Genomic DNA, 20,381 nt, shown 5'->3' with positions numbered 1-20,381 from the left:
CATGCTTTGTGCTCAATTCCTAGAAAAGCTGGTAGATGGGATGCATTATTTATGGTGCTTTTCTGTAGCACTATGACTCTTCAGTAGGCAGAATGGAGACAGTTCATTGCAGGGCATGTTGTCTCTGGCTCAGTATGGTGTTAACAATGTCTACCTGATGTGTAGTAATTTGGACAGCAGGCTGAGGACTGTGACATGTAATATGTTTTGTAAGATTCCTTTAATATCAAGAAGAAGGAACCATTAAGATTTTATTTAAAAAATAAACTATTTCGTCAGCCCCTGGTGGATGATTGGTGGCTGTTAAGGCACTTGTATAGGGGATGTTTCAAGGACAATCTGTTTACTTACTGGATTGTGCCAAGACGTAATTAGAAAATTTCTGTATCTGAATTGGGATCTACCAGTAGTAAGTTTTCAAAATATCTTGCTTATTTGTAGTTCATAATAGTGCATAACATATAAAGATCTGCCATGGCTTCAGTTAGCCAGTTGAGAAATAGAGTGGAAGGAATACTGTCAGCTGTAATCCACTTTGTTTATTGGCAAAGCAAGAGCAAACAGGGGTGAGATGTGAAGTGATAACTGTGTGATGGCATAATTAAAGCTGTACATCAGTGGTGGTTGACTACTAAGTGATCAAAAGAAATTCTGGTGGAAGCATGGGGAAACATTATTGGCTTACATCATTTATGAATAAAAGACCTTTTCAGAAGAATATGAGTCAATGTCCTGAAAACACTTTGAGGTTTCCTTGATTCCAAATACAAAAATACTTAGAAGATCACAAAAATTTCCATGACTTACATGACCAGATGATTTATTTTGCAAGGGGAATTGTGGATTTATGTCACAATTTAACACATAGTCTTTTGAGTATATGTTGGATTTTGACAGGCTTTCTGTTACTATCTTCAGGAGTCAGAGCTCTCCTAATTCAGAGGGTAGAAGTATTTCAAAATATATGAAAGATGACCTTAAAGCAAAGGCAAGGAATCAATACTTAAGTAGCAAGGGGTCCATTTCTGAATGCTTGCAGAATGTCACATGGTGTGCAGTGGGATGCTGTACTTCACCATTTACCAAGTAAGGATCACGAATATTTCCATTTTCTGCCATTTCCTTTTAAATTAAGGACTTTTCAGCAGTTACTTTTCTCCTTCTCTGTGTTTTTATAACTGCTGCTACCATGGGGTATGATCCTATCCATTGTTTCTGGTACTGCTACAGTATTCTGGTTTTGAAATTAAGGAACCCAGAAATATCAGAAGCCCAAGATAAATCTGATGGGACGCTTTTCCAGTTTTCTTCAGACACTTTCCATTCTTAAACCTGGTTCATACAGGGACACGTATTGCTTAAAATACAGCTACTGGTGGGGAAAATGCAAAAGATGCATAATGAGCAAGTTTGGAAACTTTTTGCCAAAAGGGCTCTTTTTGATCTCTGTATGCCAAATGAATCTCTTAGAATTTCACTGCTTATAGCTATTCATAATAAATAAATGAATAATTAAAACTGTTATTAGGAAAAACCACGGACTTGTAGCCTTTGGAAAATTTAGTCCTTACTTCACTTTCTGCTAGAGTGGAACATGTGTAGGATCTGATTAGGGATCTTCATTGCATCACTGCTAACTGCATGCAGTTGCTTTGATTTCACATCTACAGGTGGATGTAAAAAACAGGTGGGAAGAAGTTGATAAAATGGCCAATAGTTTTCTTCAGTTAAAGAAAATGCTTTTGTAATGTTTTTACTGAAGAAGAAAGAATTATAGGAAGTGGATGTGTGATCTCTGCAATTATTTTATTAAAATTTTCCACTGTAGCAATGTTTTGGAAACCTTTGGAATTGGTTAAGAAAGGGCATTTCTGTGAATGACAAATGTCTTAAGGTTTTCTGCATGCCCCATTTGGGGTCCCCTGGATGTGCCCACATTACTCTTTAGCTGTGAGCTGGAAAGGGGGCAGCCAAGGCAGCTCCCTGTCAGCTGGGGTGTGGTTCTGCATCCACACAGCACACAAGCATTTCTTTCTCTGCAGGTTCCTCCCTTGCATCTTGATATCTTTTTTCTCTAATTCTTTATTGCTGATCCCAAATGTTTAAAAACTAATCAAGAACCAGAAGACAAGAAATTGATCTGAGAAAAAAAGGTTTGTGGGAAGGAAAATATTTTTTAAATTTGTCTTGTGACATTTAGGCCTTTAGGGCTGACCTTTTTCAGATACTCTGAAAAATGAAATCTAGAAACTCATAATATAAAGGAAAGATTTTTACTTGTTCATACAGCTGGGCGTTTTAAGAATACCAAATATAGTAAAAGCTGCAATTAAATCTTATTTACTAACTCTGTTTATCCCCACATCCCAAGTCCCCTTGAACATTCTGAAAATAGGTGGAGTTTTTTTCAATGTTTACAATATTCTTATTACAATCTCAGATATTTTCCTTTGTCGCCTCTAAATAAGACCTAAATAGCATATTTCCACTAGACTGAAAAACACCGTGTTGTCTGGAGAAACTGCCAGATGCAACCCATCAGTCAAGGCAAGGTGAAATGTTCAGACGTGTCTGGCAATGGAAAAATGCATCATTTAAATTCATTTAAGGAGCAGTGCCTGATCCTTTAAGTTACTATAAATACAGTCTCACCTTAAGCTTGTCTTATGGTATGCAGTGCTTTTTATTTTTAAAAAAAATCAATCTTTGGAAATACATAAATTATGCTGACAAATAAGAATAAATGTATCCATCCATACATAAACAGGTGGTACACATGTTTTTATTTATAAAAAATAAGAGTCATGCAGCATGGTAATATAAATAATTTTAATTTCAGAATGACTTACTGCTGGACTCTGTTATGTTAAAAAGGCCAAAATGCAGAATGATTATTCCAGCACAGATTTTCCTAAATCCTATCAAATAACAAATTGTAACAAGTATATTTACTACATTTTTAAATACCAGCTTGATTGCAAACACATATATAATTTCTTTGACTAGCTTTGATAGTTTTCTTCCTGTAGTTAAGGATGTGCCATAATTTGAGGAATTGAAATCTCTACATCTTTGGTTTTGGTAAGGTAATGTTCACCACTGTTAACTGAATATAAAGTACGTTAGCACATCTCAAAGTGTGTTCTGATCACGGTGGTCAGGAACGAAGGATGTGAAACAGGCAGGGTAAATTCCTGGTTTTGCAGCTTGCATGCAGCATCAGGAGCTCTGGGAAGCCTTTTTCATGTGAGGTTATTTCAACACCATTCCCCATATGTGTCTCTTGTCACGTACAAGACCTGTTTCTACTTGAGTTAAAGTCAAGAACAAACTGACTTGAGTGAAGACCAGTATTTGAATTCTGCTTTACAAATTAATATCCCAAGTATGTTACTTTAAAAAATTATTAACTTTCCAAGGTTTTTTTTTTTTACTAGCCTGAGCATTTGAATCTGTGAAGCGAGTCTTTAAAAAACAAATCTCACACCTTCCAAAATATAGGATTCGATTAAGAACCTCTTGTAGCTTAAACAATATCCCTATTTCCTTTTAAATAAGGGTGACACAAAGGGTAAATCAGTGTGGCAATTGTATGGAAAAATCAGGCTGTCTTAGTTTGCAGAGATCCTGTTTCCAGGGTACTTCTGTGCTAATTGCATGCTTGATGATGATTTTGCATGATTCCTATGTGGTGTTGTTACAGAATGCAATATTCCAGACACATGGATATGGATATATTTAATTAATGTTTACTACTTTATTTTGGAAAGGACACAAATTTGTCATGAAAATTACCTGGAGAGAAATAATTCCACTCTGTTTTTTCATCACCACAATTTGCCTAGCCTCAGTTTCTTGATTTTCTTAATGCCAGTTAAGTCTTTCTTAAATTATGATTCACAATTCACTTTTGATTCACTGGCCTCACTTGTGTGGCATTTCACTTCCAATCTGAGAAGCCAAGTATTGGGTCCTGAGAAGCATTTTGGGTTTTGTGCATTAAAACATGAAACTCAGATATACCTGATGGAAAACATTCTACTTAACAGCAATCCTGCTGATTCTTTTTAATGGATGACATTATGCTTATGTGCCACAATATAAGATGCATATTAATAGAAATTAAATAGTAGGGGGGAAATTACCTGGGGGATCTGGGAAAGGAAAAAAACCCAGCAGTCAGCTGTAAAATAATAGTTTTATACTGAAAAGTTTTGGATTTTTTTAAATTATAGAAACAGCAATTATTTTCTCAGTTCCTTCTTTTTTGTGTGGCTTAAGAATATATTACTGTGGTGGTATTTTTTTAACACTAGTCTTCAAGTTAAATCTGATCACTGGAATTCTGCTAGGGAATAACTTTGGGATCTAAATCAGTGTAAATTATGCATGCATGAGCACAAGAATTAATTTTGTGTTCATAACAGCCAATTGTACACTCAGACGAATGTTTGCATATGTAGTCACCCATTTGGAACTGGGCCCAAACTAAATTAGGATTAATACCATGGGCAAGTTCCAGGATTTAGTTTTCAAGTCTGTTTATAATGATGCAGTATACATTAAAAATATTCACCTCTGCAGACTGCATTCTGCAGACACTGTTCTGGCTGCAAACCAGTGTAGCTGCAACAATCAGGCACCATCAGGTAAAGCTACACAGTGGAAATAAGGGGCTGGTACATTGGGTAGAACTGTCATCGACACAAATCTGCTGCATGTGTAATGTTGAGAAACAGGCTAGGCTGTGTAAGAGGCTGTAGATAAGACTGCCCCAAGCATCTCTTCTTTCTCAAGCTTTTCCACTCCACGCTGCTTGACCAGGGGCTGTGCAAATGAGAGGATGGGCTATTTCCAGGAGACAGCCACTCCAGTTGGAGCCTCCAGACGATAGCACGCCATTCAAGAGTAATAATAGCTGCCAGCCATTGAGGGCCCAAGGGATGGGATCTTGACATGCTGCATGACATTCAAGAAGCTTGCCTGATGCTCTGTGTCAAGTTGAGTGCACAGGCTTGAAGTGCAGTGCTGGAGGCAGTAGGGGCAAAAAACATGTCTCTTGATTTAAATTGGATATTGCATCATTCTCATACTTAGCAACTTCTGCAGCTGGGCACCCCAGACTGTCTGGTGGACACGGGGTTAGGCAGGTTTTCATCTGCTGCCCTGTCCCTCCCTCTACACTCCCTCTCCTCACAGTGACTGCTACAGAACGCGGCTCCTAAAAGAGCCCAGCATAGTGCTGTCTGCCACCCCCTGTTCCCACTAGTTACCCATCCCTTAACAGAGCCACACTGATCTTAGAGCATCGTCTGCTGTGTCCTCCTAAGTGGTGAGAACAGACTGAGGCTGATACACACCAAGTGTGGTCTCCTGTCACAGGCCACAGCAAGAGCCAACAGAACCCTCTGTCTGCCCCCACTGTTTGTGGTCAGACAGTGATGAGGTCTCTAGAGAGGGAGTTAGTTTTAACAAACCTGTGATTAGGCTCAGACTAGCCTAAACAAGACAGTGATGTAATTTCATTTTCTATTACTGGAAGATAGGTCCAACATGTACATTTTCAGAGGTTTTCATGTCAGAAGTGGAATGAACACACTTACTGTGCCATATCGTCTTATTTAGGACAGCTAAGGAGTACCAAAAAAATAGAAGAATAAACCATAACAAGGAAATTATTGTGCATAATAAGTGTTATTAATAAAGAGGGAGTTAACTGATTGTTTTGAATCAAGGGAGTGAGAACTGTTACTCTCATTTTATTTTTTTAATTGATTTTTACATTTTTAATGTTCTTTAGGGTCAGATTACTCTCTGGTGTGAAATCTTGGCATCAGGTGGAAGGAATACTGATACTTTCATCTTAGCTGCAAACCTAATAAAAAAATTAGTGTACTGGAGGGTTTTAAAATGAGATTATTTAAGTAAGATAGTTGTTCATACACTACCTTTAATTATGAATAAACCAAACATAAAGTTTTGGATGCCTATGGCATCCAATAAAGATATCTTAATAGTAGTATGTTGTTTAAACTGTAGACACAGTCAAATCTGTGTGATGAGACAAATACCAGAGGATGACTTGTTTGCTGCTTACCTTTGATTATTGAATGGATTTTTTTTGTTATGCTGTGGAGGAATCTCATTTTCAATGTAATAGAACAATACTATAAATAAGTAGGATGTCTAAGAGGGCCTATAAACCTGTATTTTTGAGATCATGTCCGTGCAACTGAGGTGGAATGATTTGAGGCATAGCCTGAGGCAAGCAGAGAGAAGGTACTGCACAGGAAAACGAGTCCTTTAAATCTCTCAAGCACCAATTGTAGATAACAGGGACATGAGCAGGCAGAGGTTGTGCATGTGAGTGCACATTGCCAGTTAGGAAAAAGCTACACAGAGAACTAATGACAGGAAACACTAATTTAATGATACATGGGTGATTCTTTAGGACAGTGATCTCTGAAAACATGTGCACAAAGTCATGTTCAAATTCAAAACTTACTCTTCCATAATTCTTAAGGGGAGCTTTTTCACTTGGAGTGTTAGTTCACCTGACAATGTTCTTATTTAGGAGCTGGTAAGAATTCCTTCTCTCTTTTATTGGTTTCAAAATTCTCCTGTCTGAAAAGATGCTTCCCCCCTACCCTGCTTTGCACGAGGTTATTTAGATTGTTCTAAAACTGAAATGTATAGTCCTGAAATCTGCAGCTCAGCTGCTGTCAATTCAGGGACCCTGGTGAGCTCTTAGAGAACCTGTACAAGGATCATGTGAACAATAATAACTTACTGACTTCTTCATGGCACTTCAGGTTTTTTATATAGAGAAGTGATCTTGCACAGAAGAGGAAATAAATCAGTTTCTCAGGGGGGAAAAAATGTGTATTTGCTAAACTTTTTAGGTAAGAATGTCCTTTAAATTCTCAGGGCTACATAAATTATGAAATGTAGTCAAATAAATAACTATTGTGGAAGAAATTATACTCAGAAGTTATTTTGACTTTGTCCCTTATGGGAAAAAACAGTCATGAAGGCAGAGATAGAAACATTCTTTTACTCTTACCTTTGATACCTACATTTCTGAGAAAATTTTAGTCACTTAATTTAAATTCTTATAAGAAAAAAATTAACTGCTGTCATACTTATACAAATAAGAGCTCGCTTTGATTTATTTTTTTATAGTTTAATCTATTGCCCCTTTTTATAGGGTAAAATTAATAGGGAAGCAAGGTATTATTAATGGGGCTAATATTTCACCATCTAGAACTTAAATAGCAAATTATAAACCTCCTCAGCAGTAGAGGAATTTTACCCTATTATTTCTTAGGTCTTATTAAAAATAGAAGAACATAATCAACTACAATTAACTTTCATCCAGGTCATCTATTGAAGACTCTCAGATACTCAAAGAGAAGATGGAACATTGCTGGTCTGACTCTACTGGGATGGGAATTATTTAGATGGCCCATATTTAAAAATCTGTTTCATCTTGCTCTTTCAGTTTAGAAGATGGTGCACAGCAAGTACTGGGAAGTTGGTGGTCTAGGTAGGACTCACTGGGCTGTTGTACCTGTGGGCAGATTTCTGTGAAGGTGATGTGACATGTCCTCAAGTCTGTCTTTTTGAGATACAGCTCATGGCTTCTTCAGTGGCCTTTTATAAAGCCTAGTGTCATCTCTTATCTTCCTGATTCATTATCCTATTTGTCACTTTTACCAAGTATAAAGATATATTCCTTATAGCCACCTTGAAATACTGTGAAAATGGACTGCTGGATAATCAGTGATTAGTAGTATCCAGTAATCATCATGGCTTTGCATTTCATCTGTGTAGAAAATTTCAGCTTGTCTAGATACTTAGCTTGTTTGTAACTTCAGAGATGGCACTTGCTATCCACTTTTAGGATTTCCAGGAATAAGCCTGTTGAGACTTGCTGCTGGTGTACTCCAAGAGGTTTCATAACAAGTGAGCTGGAGCTATCAAATTAGCAGAAGTAATGCTTCTGATTTGGTATTGTTTTTTTCAAGGAGAAAAAAAAATCTCTTCCTCTTTTAATCTTCCATTAATAACTTGATCTTTCAATATTGCTTTGAAAAAAGTGAATGGTGCAATTCTAAATATGACTACTAGATCCTATCGTGCTAACCTTTGCCTGGGTGTTTATGGGAAAGCAAATAAAAGTCTAGTGTATCACAGCCTGGCACAGAGATGCAAAACCCATTTATATAGTAGACCTACCTCTCAAACATCCCTTGCCCATAACTTTAATATTTAGTAAACTATTGAAATCCAGTGTTTAATAAGGTGGAATATGCATGACTGTTCATAGATAGTGCCAGTTTGTTGTTTTATAGCAGGTGTAGAAAAAAGAGGATGAAAATGGAGTGCAAGATAATTTCATCAAAATAATAAGGATGCTTAATTTTGTCTGCTGCCTGAACAGGTTTTAGGAGGGCTACTGTTGTGGCAGTGTAGCCCTGAGATTTTTGGTGGTGCTCTAGAAACAGGAGTGAAAGGGTCTGGTATTTATCATTTACAATAGAAGCTTGTTAATGCTGGGTGTGTTGCTTGTTTCTCCCCCACCCTCCCTATTTTTGTGCCAATTAAATGTAAACTGTGGTTTATAGATACTTATCACTGCACTGAGCAGTTGGGGGAAGGTCTTGCTGGTGTTGCTAATAGATAGTTGGATGTCTCTGTGTCACAATGCATGAGATAAGTTGAGGAGGTTGCCAGCTCAGTAGCAATTTGTTATACTTAAAGCATGCTACTTTGCAGAGAAAGGCTTCAGTGGTTCGTTGCAGTCAGAGGGGAGTAATGGCATTTTGGCAGTGCTGAACAAAGTTTCTGTATTGTACCTTTTCCCCTGTAGGTCTAATAGCATGGATACAAAATGCCATAATAGTGCTGTTTGTTCAAGTCATCTCTATTCCCCCATCTTTTTCTGCCCTAGCCAAATGATGATTCTAAATAGACCCTGAAAATACATTTGCAACTACAGGGTTATAGAAACAGGATAAGGGAGACATATGCTGACTATTCACTCGTGCCTGTTTCTTTAGATGTTCTGGTTTCCTTGTGCTTGACATTTACAGCCCATTCAGTAGTAAACTTCATTTGGTAAGCATTAATTCATTTGCAGATGTTAGTTTTCCACTGATCTTCTAGGACTGCAGTTCAGATCCAAGTTCATTTCATAAATGGCTGATGGACTGTGTTAAACTGTTTTTTCTACTTAAGTCAATGTACTGCCAAGTATCCACATCACTAGGAACATCACGATTGTCAGGGAGAAACTGAAGATTTGAAGGCAGTCCCTTCAGCCAGTTGTTGATTATAGTATATTGGAGTCAGTGGAGTGATGAGAAATTACTCCATCTGAAGATATGGTGGTACACACAGTTCCACCTCATCAAAACGCAAAATGTTTTCTACTCAGGCCAGTGCTGAGTCCCAGTGGCATGACTCTAGAAGGAGTTTGGCAGCTGCTGTTCCTGCAGCTGTCCCAGAACTTGCAGAAGTCTTTTGAGCTCAGTGGTTGAGCTGCTGATGCCTGTGGTGAAGCATGAAATTTATCAATAAGGAAAAAATGTGAAACAAATAATCAAAAATATCTATGGAACAGTTCTCCTGGAAAGTGTGATCGCTAACCAAACTATTAGGTAAAAATGGTCATGCACATCATTTCCCCACATATAAAAAGTGGTTAACTATTGTTGGTTGGTTTGGTGATACAAAAATATGAACCCTGAGACATTTCCTATTATTATTGGTGCAATAATAGCAATTTGCTTTTGCTTTCACTGTGTGCTGTAGTAGCTGTAGTGTTATGTAAACAGCCAAGGATGATGGTGAGTAGCCTGACAAAATCCAGAGGTGAAAGAAGAGGTTGTAGAAAAGCCTAATTTCCAAGAGGCTTGCCAAAGCAAGAAGACATTTGACTCTTTCAGGACTTGATCCCTCCATTGAGGGTAGGAAGTGATGCTGGAGTTAATTAGTTGAGTGGACTCTGGAAGAGAGGCTTTTGGGAGCTGTCCAGCTTGTCGTTGTCCAGTGTTTTTTTCCCCAGGGCTTCAGTTATTGTAATATCCTGTCTAGGAATGGACAAGTCTCCTTTTCTTTCTAACTATGGTACTGCAGGAAGCATCCTCTGTTCACAGAGAATGTTCTTCCAACTGTATTTTTCTCTGTCTACACTCCTTTTTTGCTTTGTTGGCTTCTGCTTCTGCACAGTATATCAAACAGCTGCTCATCTTCAGAGGAATTTGTGACCTGTGGATACTCTTCCTACCATCTTTCCTTCCAGACCAAGAATTCAGCAGTGCTGTTGGCAGTCCTCATTGCCAACATTCCTGGAACATTTGTCCCCCTTTTCAGTTAATCTTCACAGGCTCTTTCTTTCTGTCCTTCCTGCCTATTAGGCAAAGAAAATACCCTGACATCTTGATCCCTCTTTAAACTCCTACTTTCTGTACTGAAGGAAATTTGATAAATAGTAAGACTCTGTCCTGAGACCACAACTTACTATAGTAGTGAATATTGTCTCATTTTCTCTTCAGTTTCTCAAGGTCTTAGGGAGCATGTGTGAGATGTCACCTTGTTAGGGGCAGAACTAATGGAATTTGCTCTATTCTCATGTCTCCTTGCTTCCAGAAGGATGTTGGTTCAGAACCTATGTTCTAAACTTCATCTTAATGTGTCAGCATTTATTCACAAAATTGTTTGGGTTGGAAGGGACGTTTAAAGATCATCTGGTCCAACTCCTAAATAATGCTCATAATGTAGCATTTATAATAATGTCAGCTATTTGTTTTTAATATTACTTGGCTGAACAGGGAACTCAGCTTGGAAGTCAAGAGGAAAAATAAATCATATGGTTTCTGGAAAGGAGGTCAGGTTTTGCAGGAAGATTAAGGTGGTTGATGCTTCCAGCCTGTGACTGTTTTTGATGCTTTGGGATAATGCCTTTAATACAACGCTTAAATTTTTGATAATACCTAAAGTAGCCAGACATTTCAATTATGTGACTATTGTAGATCCCTTCCAGATAAACTGTTCCTTCCCTTCTTCTGTGCTTCTTCCTATTGCTTACTTTCCCTGCCATTACATCTGAGGTATCCTCTAATGGCATTTCTTCCTAGCCCTGCGCTAGCAAAAGGTATTGAATATCCGTAACAGTGCCCCAGCCTAGCCATTGGCTCCATCACCCTGTAGGTCATCTTGAATAATGGGACAAATTGCACAAATGTACAAAAAGTATGTGTGATGTGTGGTTTTGAAAGTCTTTTCATCCATCTGAGATGGGTTTTCCAAGGATGGCAAAACCTCTGACCTAGCGAGGCCCAGAGATCAAGCCCCTCAGTCTGTTGCAGGATGTGCTTCTCATCTAAATGGTTTCAAATATTTTGAAGGTGTCAATTTTCCTGTAGTTTTTATTTTTACTTCTTGCACTCCTTTTCAGAAATGCCTTAACCTGTTTTTCTTTGAAAAACATAGTAAAACACTTGTATTTTACTGTTCCTTGTGTGAACAGCAGCACTCCCTCGGAGGGAAGGTCCATCTGGCCCAATACTCTGTCTCCAGTGTCCCACCACCAGTGTCTGAAGAAGAGCACAGGAGCACTGAAGTTTAGTCCTGACAGGGCCCTGGTGGTGCTCACAGGCCTCAGTGGCTGGGGTGGGGCTGGCCTGCCCTGGGACCCCCAGCCCCACACCTCCTGCCAAGGGCCCAGGGATGTGTCCCAGCTCTGCCTGGGACCTTCAGTCCTGGCTGAGCCCTGCTGTGTGTTTGCCCATCTCTGCCCCTGTCTCCTGGCTGGGCTGGGACCTGCCCTGCAGAGCTGCTCTCGGGGCTGCAGCCCTCAGACCTGGGTCGGGCCTTGTCATGCAGAGCTCTGGGTTTAACAGGGCACTACTGCTCTGTCCTATTTGCTCTGCTCACCATAAATTAAGTAACACAGAGGCTGTTATTTGCCTGCCACGACAGGGACTTCTCAGCTTTAAAAACTGAAGAGGACACATAGCACAAAGTTTACAATTGAAAATAGAATTTTCTTGTTGTTTTTCTGAATCTGTTTCAGAGCCAATGCTCACAACCATTACCACAATGAGCATGTGTAGCCAGGAGCAGGCTGATGTGTTCTTCAGTTTAGCTTGAAAATACATCCTTTGCAGTCTGGCAAAGGCAAGTGACAGAGCTACAGAAAATAGCAGCAGGAATGCGTGCCAAGCAGCTCCTGTTTCCTGAAGAGAATGTGAAGAATGATCAGGACCAACTACACACAAAAGAAAAAGAAGAGGAGGTGTGTCAAACTGTAGTGAATTTCTGAAATATGACACATATTGATGCCAAGCATGCTTTTTGCCTTCCAAAGCTCACTCTGTTCCTGTGCTTCTTGTCCTCACCAGACAGGCTCAGTGCTGCAGGGCAAGGCAAACACCCCAGGGCCAGTGCCACTCTACCCCAGGGGAAAATTCCTTTCTGACCTGGGTGAGGGCCATCAATTATTCCCTGAGCACGTGAGCAAGACATGGCTCCTCCTCTTGAAGGCTGATCTGACCTCCCAGGAGATGCCCAAGCCTTAATCTCCCTACCTAGAGCCATTTCAGGAGCTTCTGAGACTGATTACATGCCCCTGGACTGATCTTCCTTGAAGGCAAGAATCATTCCTGCACCAGTAGGTGATTCCAAGTCCTGGGAGCCCTGGAAACATCTCTGCACCTCTTTTCTTATAGCTGCTGCCCCTGGCTCCACAGGGCATGCAGACAGGGAGCTCTGCAGTGCTTCTCAAGAAGGTGTTTACTTGGTCTGGTCACAGCTATGTAGCTGAAAGAGATTTTCATCCTTCCAATGAGTTCTAAGGGTGGCCTTGCACCAGAGAGCCTCCACCAACCTTGTCCATCACCTGGTCTCCTTTTGTCAACTCCCTCCAAGTAGTCTCAACAGCTTCTCAGGAATTTCCTCCTGGATGTCTTTGGGCTGGCCCTGGGCCAGTTCTGGCAACAGGACACAGGAGGATGCTCTCCTTTATCCTGCCCCTGGGCACTGTGAGTGCTGCATTGCTGGGTGGTGGCACTCTGACATGGGGGTGATGGGACCCTCCATGTGCAGCATCATCCTCCACCCAGCATCCTCCATAGGAAGGCTTTTGGGTGCTGGCCCCAAGGTACTCCCTGTGCCCCAGAGGCCCAGGGTGCTGTCCTTGCCTTGGTGACCATGCACTGGGCACAGCTGCTGGGCATCCCCCGCACATCCTCTGCCTCTTGGCTGCCAAGGACCAACCTTGTGCTATTACTTCTCTCTCAGGCTGTGGCAGAAACCAACCCTGCAGATCAAAGACCACTCCTGTCAGCCATCCCCTTCTGTGCCAGACCTAATGTCTATGAGGTCCTGCAGGGAGCAGGACCAGGGACTTGATCTGTCTGCAGACTCTTTTCCTGGGGCATAAGGGGGCTGATTTTAGCAGCTGCAGCTTGGAGGAAAGCCAAAGTGAAACCAGAGCCATAGGATGAGATGGACAGAGCCAGCAAATCACCATGGAAATAATACAGACTCTGAGAAACCAGTAAGTGGAGGTGACATTGGTGTTGTGGTAAGGTTGGTCATTTTTAGACATAGAACATTTGGATCTGAGCCCAAAGCACAGTCAGGCAAATAAGAACTCTTCCAAACCAGGAAAATACCTCATTGCTGCTTTTACTGTCATATCCCCTTTTTCCACTGAAACCATGCTGCCCCAATCCTCTATTAAATACACTCGCTAGCTGTGTTTATATGGAATGCAAAACACACTTCAGCCAGGGGTAAAATTTTCATAGCTTGTTTATCACTTTATCCTTTCTGAAAGTTATTTATGAGAGAAGAGCTCAATTGTTCTTGAAATTTACTACCAGCTACTTTTCAAGAATAATGCAAACCTAAAATTTTAGCTCATAAAATTCCACGTTATATAGGATGTACAGATTTCTTTTTTTAAAGTCCTCAGGACAGGAGCAGTGATAGCAGATTTGCCTCTAACCTTGCTCTGCCTGCTGATCTCTCCAGTCACATTCAGACACATGCAAGGGCCTGTCTTGTCACACTGAGCTTCCATCAAAATGCTGAGATTCTGTAACTGAGTGGATATAGCCTGGCATTATATACTCATTGCACCAGTTTCACAAACTGCCTACTAACTGTGTGCTAGGAGGTTGTTTTACACAGTTTCTTTTATTAATTAAAATGACATTCTTTTGTATTTGAATGATGTCATGAGTCTCACTGGCAGTCTCAGATGGTTCCAGGTGGTCAATAAGAAGGAAACTCTTCAGTCCTTCCTGGCATCTCTCCTCCAGGCATGAAGGCCCTAAAGAGCGGCAGGTCCCTTTTAGTGTCTGATGCCATCCATGTCTATGTCAGCATTACCAGTAACAACTTTCCTCTGTGCTACATGGCTGCAGAGACAATTTAAAAGTTCATCAGCCAGCTTTATTCACACTCCTGGAGAGCAAAGTGTATCCCTACAGACAGCAGGGACAAGAACTGCATCACACTGGCCCACCAAGGTTTGGTCTCTTGAGCTTTCTCAGTGCCTGGACTGGTTGGGCACTTCCTCCCATGACACTTCCCAATAGAAGCTCAGTTAATGCCAGCCATGAATATTTCCTCTTCTAAGAGGCAGACACCAGTTCTGAAAGGAGCTGGACTGACACCACAGCCCCGTGTTCAGAGCCCACACACACACCTCATCCATGGCTCAGCAGAGGCTGGATCTGGTTGTGACTGCGTGGAGCTGGACTCCAGCAGGTCACTCATGGGTGGAGCCCCCTTGACGCATCTTTCAGGCTCCACCTTCATGCTTTGCTGTCATCAAGTATAGGAAACAGGGAAGTTCATGGTCAGGTCTTTTGAATTTAGATTGTAAAAACACTATTGTTCAAGAATTTAGGCTTCCTTGTCCACCTCAGACTCTGGATTTCTTGGCACCCATGAGGCAGAAGAATCTATCACATAGTATATAGTTCTACAGCCTTCACCCTCCCCTCCAGCTGAGGCCTGGAGAGAAGACCATTGCTATCTGATAACTTCCAAAGCTGGGCTGCAAGCTGAGATCAATGTGGTCAATTGGCAAATTAGCAAATGGAAGATCTCACCTGAAAATGGCATGAAGGTGTTGCTATCTTTTTGATTTGCCTTTGCTGCAAAACAATGAGTTTCCATTTTATGTTAATATGTACAAGATTTTGTGTCTTTACTTGAAAAAACTGGAGTGCTTTCCACAACAGATGTACCTCTGATTTTGAGCCAGATTTCAATGCAACTGAGGTTTGTCTCTGGGCAATTAAAATCCTCAATTAACATATTAATTATTTTTCTAATGATATTGTGTTCTTTTTGTCTTCTGAAGGGAAAAGAAAACGTTTAATATGTATATGGTTTGTGAGTTATTTAGCTAATTTACACATGAGAATTTGCTAGTATTTATCTTACAGTCATAAAACCATGCATTTATTTTAAGGGTTTTATATATTTCCTGCTCTAGTAGCTTCAGCTGGCAGGTGTAATTCCCAAACCTTAAAAATATAGGAGATTGTCTTATGTGTTTGCACTTGTTGAGACAGAAGGAACAAACACTTCTAACATAAATAACTGGCACTACCTATCTTTCTCTGATCTTCATAAAAACGGAAAAACCTTTCAAATATCGATCTGTGGAAGTTTAAGAAAAACAGTGATTTTGATCTCTTCAATGGTGTTCCAACCACTTCAATACAAAGACAGTGCTTAAGTTGTGCAGCAGGTAGCTCTTAATTGATGCTGATGGTGTTCGTGCAAACAAAGAAAGAAGGGAAGCAACAGAGGGACAGAAAAGCATATCTGCTGTACCAACATACCTACTCTTCTGTCATTGTTAACAGGATTGCTTATTGACAGAAAAGCACGTTCTGCGTTCTGTTAGCATGGCTGTGTGTGGAGCTCCATCTTGTCCACAGTGGCTCAGGAGTTTGGGCAGATGTCTGTTCTCAGATGCCAGATCAGCCCCTCTTGCAAGTAGTGTCATATGCTGAGCACAAGTATTTGCTGTCTCTGGAAACAAACTGTTGAGCACTGAATGAAAGAATTTTTCAAGCTGGAATAGATTTTCTTGCTTTTACTAGCCTGTACTGCACATCCTGGCTGAAGACCTGTTGGTTTTTTTTTGCTATACAAACTATTTATTGCTATACAAACTATCCCATGTGTTAAGAGGAAGCATGGGCTGCAGCCAGAGGCCAGGGCACACTAGAAGTGTAGACCTGTACAAGCAGATGCGTGCATAAGTATCTAGAGATTGAAAAGAGATACTGATTTTAGTTGTTTGCATTCCACCTTTACTATGATCAGGGTTTTCTTTGCAAAAAGTGTTTTTGAGAAGGGGATTTGAAGCAAGATGGCAGCTACGAGCAGGATATGAGACTTAAGATTGCTTCAGGCAGGACATGGCATGCATAAAGATTATATTAATATACTTGTGTGATAAACAGAAAAAAAGGGTACACAGAGACTACTTAAAAGGCAGGATAAGAGGATCAAGCAACAGCTGCAGAGATCAGCAGTGGCTTCTGTAGGGAGGGGGACAAACCTGAAGGAAATGAAAAGTGGAGGGGGAGAAGGAAAAGATGGAATAATAACAGAAGCTAAGGAGATGGATAAGAAAACAGAAGGAAAGGGGACTGAGGCATAGCTGGGCTTTTCAGGGCTGAATAGCAAGCAAGAAACCCTAATGTTAAATGACAAGTGAGGAAAGAAAAGGTGTTAGGTAAGGTGAGAGAGATTAAACATCAGTTGAATCCACTTCAATTTGCTTTGTTTCTGGAAGAAGAAATAGCTTAAGAAGACTTCACTGCTGAGTGGACCGCTCTCCCTACTTTTCTTCTGGATCATGATAATCTCATGTGGAGATCTAAGAGGAAACAACTCATCCTCTGAGCTGGGGCTGATTTTGTTGACAAACTCTTGTTCCCAGACAGAAAATGAATGTACACAGGTTGTAGTAGTCTCAAAACAAGCAGCACAACTCCTGTATTCTCCTGTATTCCTTAGTCTGTTTCTCTTACCTCTTTATCACACAGGTTCTAAACATAATAATTCAGGTTTTCCTGGCCCTTGAGATGATATGTTTGCATATGCATTTAATGAAATAAATGCTGTTTAGACTTTCATTGCAATAGCAACTGGCAGACCCAGTCATGGACTGAGATGTACAAATGCTGTACGAGAGCCGTGTGAAACCCAAACTAAAGCGCCAGGAAACTTGCAATCTGGATGTAAAGACAAGAGTTCATGGGTGACCAGAGACAGCAACAAACAAATCCAGAAAACTGTGTTCATCTAAGCAATGATAGTCGTTATGATCATAGGCTCTCCAATTTACCTGAAGCGCACTTCAATTATAATTATGATTCTGAAGCATGTCATTTAATATAAATGTACCCCTGAGTAAATCTATCCATATGTAAGATAGCAGTTCTCCCATCTGTTGCTGTTGAAGTCTGAATGCATACAGGCACACCTGCCACTTGTCCTGGAGCAGGGGATGAATACAGCACAGGGTATGAATACAGACCTGACCGCAGCGTGGCACTGGAGCTTCGCTGCCCATGGGGTGTTCCTGGCTGGCTGGGGTGCTGGCAGCAGGGCTTTCTGTCAGGTTTGCCATAAATCCTGAGCTATGTCATTCTTTCTGGATTAAATGTGTGAAGGGATCACAACACATTCTGCCTCTGTGCAAAAAATGCTTTCTGTGACTCAGCATAGGTTTTGCATGATATGTGAGCCAGGCAGTTTAGGTAGATATGCACACTGGTTTATTTTTGCTTGCCATTCACAAACTGAGTGACTTCAACTGAGGTTTGTCATGCTGAGATGCTTTGAGGATGAAGAAGTGAGAAAATGTGTTGCAGTACCTTGGAGTTGTGTTGTCTGGCACAGCAGGAGGCAGATGGGGTGCAAGTCTGGAAGCTCTTCCTCCTTCCAGAGTGGTCTTGCAGCATCCCTGCTCTGCATAAGCTGCTGGTGTATTGTGGTTGGCTCTAGAGGCAAGAGTGAAGCTGTGGGGTTTTCACATTGCCTTTGGGAATGAAACTTTCTATGAAAGCTGCATTAGAACTGGCTTAGAAAGAGACCTGTGCCTATACTTTTATCCCAAATCACAGAAAGTAGAGAATGGAATGTCTCCACTGTATGTGGCATAATGTAGTTTATTACTTTTTTGTTATGTGCAAAGCTACTAAGTCTGAAACCAGCTTCTGTGTGGCTGTAGAAAATTCGTGGTGGCTGGTTGTGAGAAGAGGATTTACAGTTCAGCTATTTGGAAGAGTTTTGCTGTGTGTGCCTTTACCAGACAGCTGAAAAAAGTGTGGATTAACTTCTCTGAGATTGCCTTTAAAGATGATGTGGCTCCTTGCCCAACTTTGGGATCACCCTGCTTTATTTCCAGTGTAAATACGCTTCTTTAATAAAAGCAAAGGGCCACCAGGCTATAGGCAGTTGGTAAATTTGGGACTAAAATGGATTATATCCATGAGATTTAGTGGCTTATGCAAGACAGAGAGAGATGACAAAGCAATGTGTACTTTTATTTTGTCTAATTTTGTGGCTATTACATGTTTTGAAAGTCTTTTAATAATAGGTGAGTATAATCAAATGGCACTGTTTTGTTTGGTTGGTTTTTTTTTTCAGTTGAACATTTGTGAATAGTTGGGAATCTTCCTAAATCCAAACCTTTTGCTTCTCTTCTTCATTTTTGTGCTCTTGATGAATTGACAATTTTAGCAGTGGTGTCGATCATGTTGTTTTAAGGTTTCTCATCTGTTGATGAGTGCACAGCAGAAACTCATGGTGGGGAGAATAGTAGGGTGGGCCAACAGTCTCCAGAGGTGTCTGATGTGAAGAGATGGGGATATCAAACTCTAGTTGCTGAGGGGCTTTCCCTGCTAGTGCTGTAGGGAAGCTATAAAGTGTCAGCATGCCCAGATCACAAAAGAGAAGGAAGGAGAATGAGCTGAAGTATAGGCATTGTAAATGTTGCTCATGTGGCTGAGTTGTGAATGTTTTTCAGTTTTTTAATTGCATTTTAAAGTTTTATTACTTCATGTTTGAAGAGCCTTCTGTCCTTGCTGATTGGCTCTTCCTGATTCAGGCTTAAGTTTCTCTCTTTGTTTCCTTGTTTCTCTCTGTGTAGTTAACATGTGGATGTTTCAAAACTGTTTGAGGCCTGAATAAGGAAGGAGGAGAATCTTGTTCACAGTATTTTGCAGTCTAATTGTGGACTATTCAAACTATATATTGGACTACTCAGACTGGATATCTGGTCTGCTCCAGTATGGTACACTGAAATTTACTTCCTTTGTGGCTGGTCCCTGAAATATCCATGTCTGTCAATAAATCAATGGGAAGAGGAAATACTGGTCAGCTGGCACCCATCTAAGCTCATTCAGTGTGTGGATTTTGCAATGAAACTCCGTTGTAAAAGTCTTTTATTTTCTTTCAGTTTCTTTCTAAGTTAAATGGATATTATGGTTAATCTTACACAGTCTGAAAAGTTTATTGTACCTAACATTGTTCATAGTTTCTAAAATAAGTGTATTTCATGTCATGAAGTGCATGACAATGTCCAGCTCTACTGGAACGTAACGTAGTATGCTGTTAACATGGGTAAGGTACACTAGATACTGAACACTGGAACGAATCAAGTAATAAAATGTTGTCAAAGGCTTTGGTGGAAAAACAGTATTTTTAAATGTCGCTTATGTTGGTTATGGGATACATGCTGAGTTAACCTCATTGAATTTTCCCCAGGAATTGATGCGCTTACAATTGGCGGGTCATTATGCTGCTCCACCTGTGTAGTGTTAAGGTCAGTGTGTTTTTCTGATTATAAAAACCATCCATACCATTCCATTATAAATTCACTACCATTCATATAATGGAATGTGCCAAAGCTCAGAGCTCGTTGCAGCTGCCCCTGGTCCATGTTTAAGATCAAGCAAAGTGGTTCAGGTAATTTGAGCACCTTTTCAAGAATATGCCCAATCAAGCTTCATTTGAAGTGATCTTTCGTTGTTTAAGGTTTTCTTGTCTTTTCTTTTGTAACCTGCTAAGCATCCATCTGATGTGAGTGTGGGGTATTTTTTTTTGTGTGGCCAGCCCAAGAATTCTTATGGAATGAAGATGTGGTGATTATACAATCCTAGCAAGGAGGTCCTGGGAGCAGCAGACAGCTGTAACACTGCAGTTGCACGTATCCATGCCTAGGCAAAGCACAGAATGCATCAACCACTCACCTTCACAAGGCATTTTCTGAAACCTGCAGCTTCTAACTGTGAATTAATTCTGAGTCATCACGACACACAAATCAGCCA

At 40.5% G+C, this 20,381-nt stretch overlaps 1 protein-coding gene across 8 annotated transcripts in view; it reads left to right on the top strand.

Annotated features, from left to right (window-relative positions):
- Window positions 1-20,381, top strand: part of HECW1 (HECT, C2 and WW domain containing E3 ubiquitin protein ligase 1) — a 250,519-nt gene that overhangs the window by 47,163 nt on the left and 182,975 nt on the right. Inside the window, exon 2 of one of the 8 annotated variants that reach the window (XM_074541361.1) lies at window positions 19,819-19,876. The exons of the other annotated variants lie outside the window; for them this stretch is intronic. Within the exon in view, the coding sequence (XP_074397462.1) occupies window positions 19,850-19,876 (27 nt within the window). The 5' untranslated portion in view covers window positions 19,819-19,849. The remainder of the gene's footprint in view (window positions 1-19,818; window positions 19,877-20,381) is intronic. 8 annotated transcript variants of the gene reach the window in all.

This window comes from Zonotrichia albicollis, chromosome 1 (genome assembly GCF_047830755.1).
Source record: "Zonotrichia albicollis isolate bZonAlb1 chromosome 1, bZonAlb1.hap1, whole genome shotgun sequence".
NCBI classification, from domain to species: domain Eukaryota; kingdom Metazoa; phylum Chordata; class Aves; order Passeriformes; family Passerellidae; genus Zonotrichia; species Zonotrichia albicollis.
Note: the sequence above shows the minus strand (reverse complement) of the source record. Positions and strands in the feature narration are given on the sequence as shown.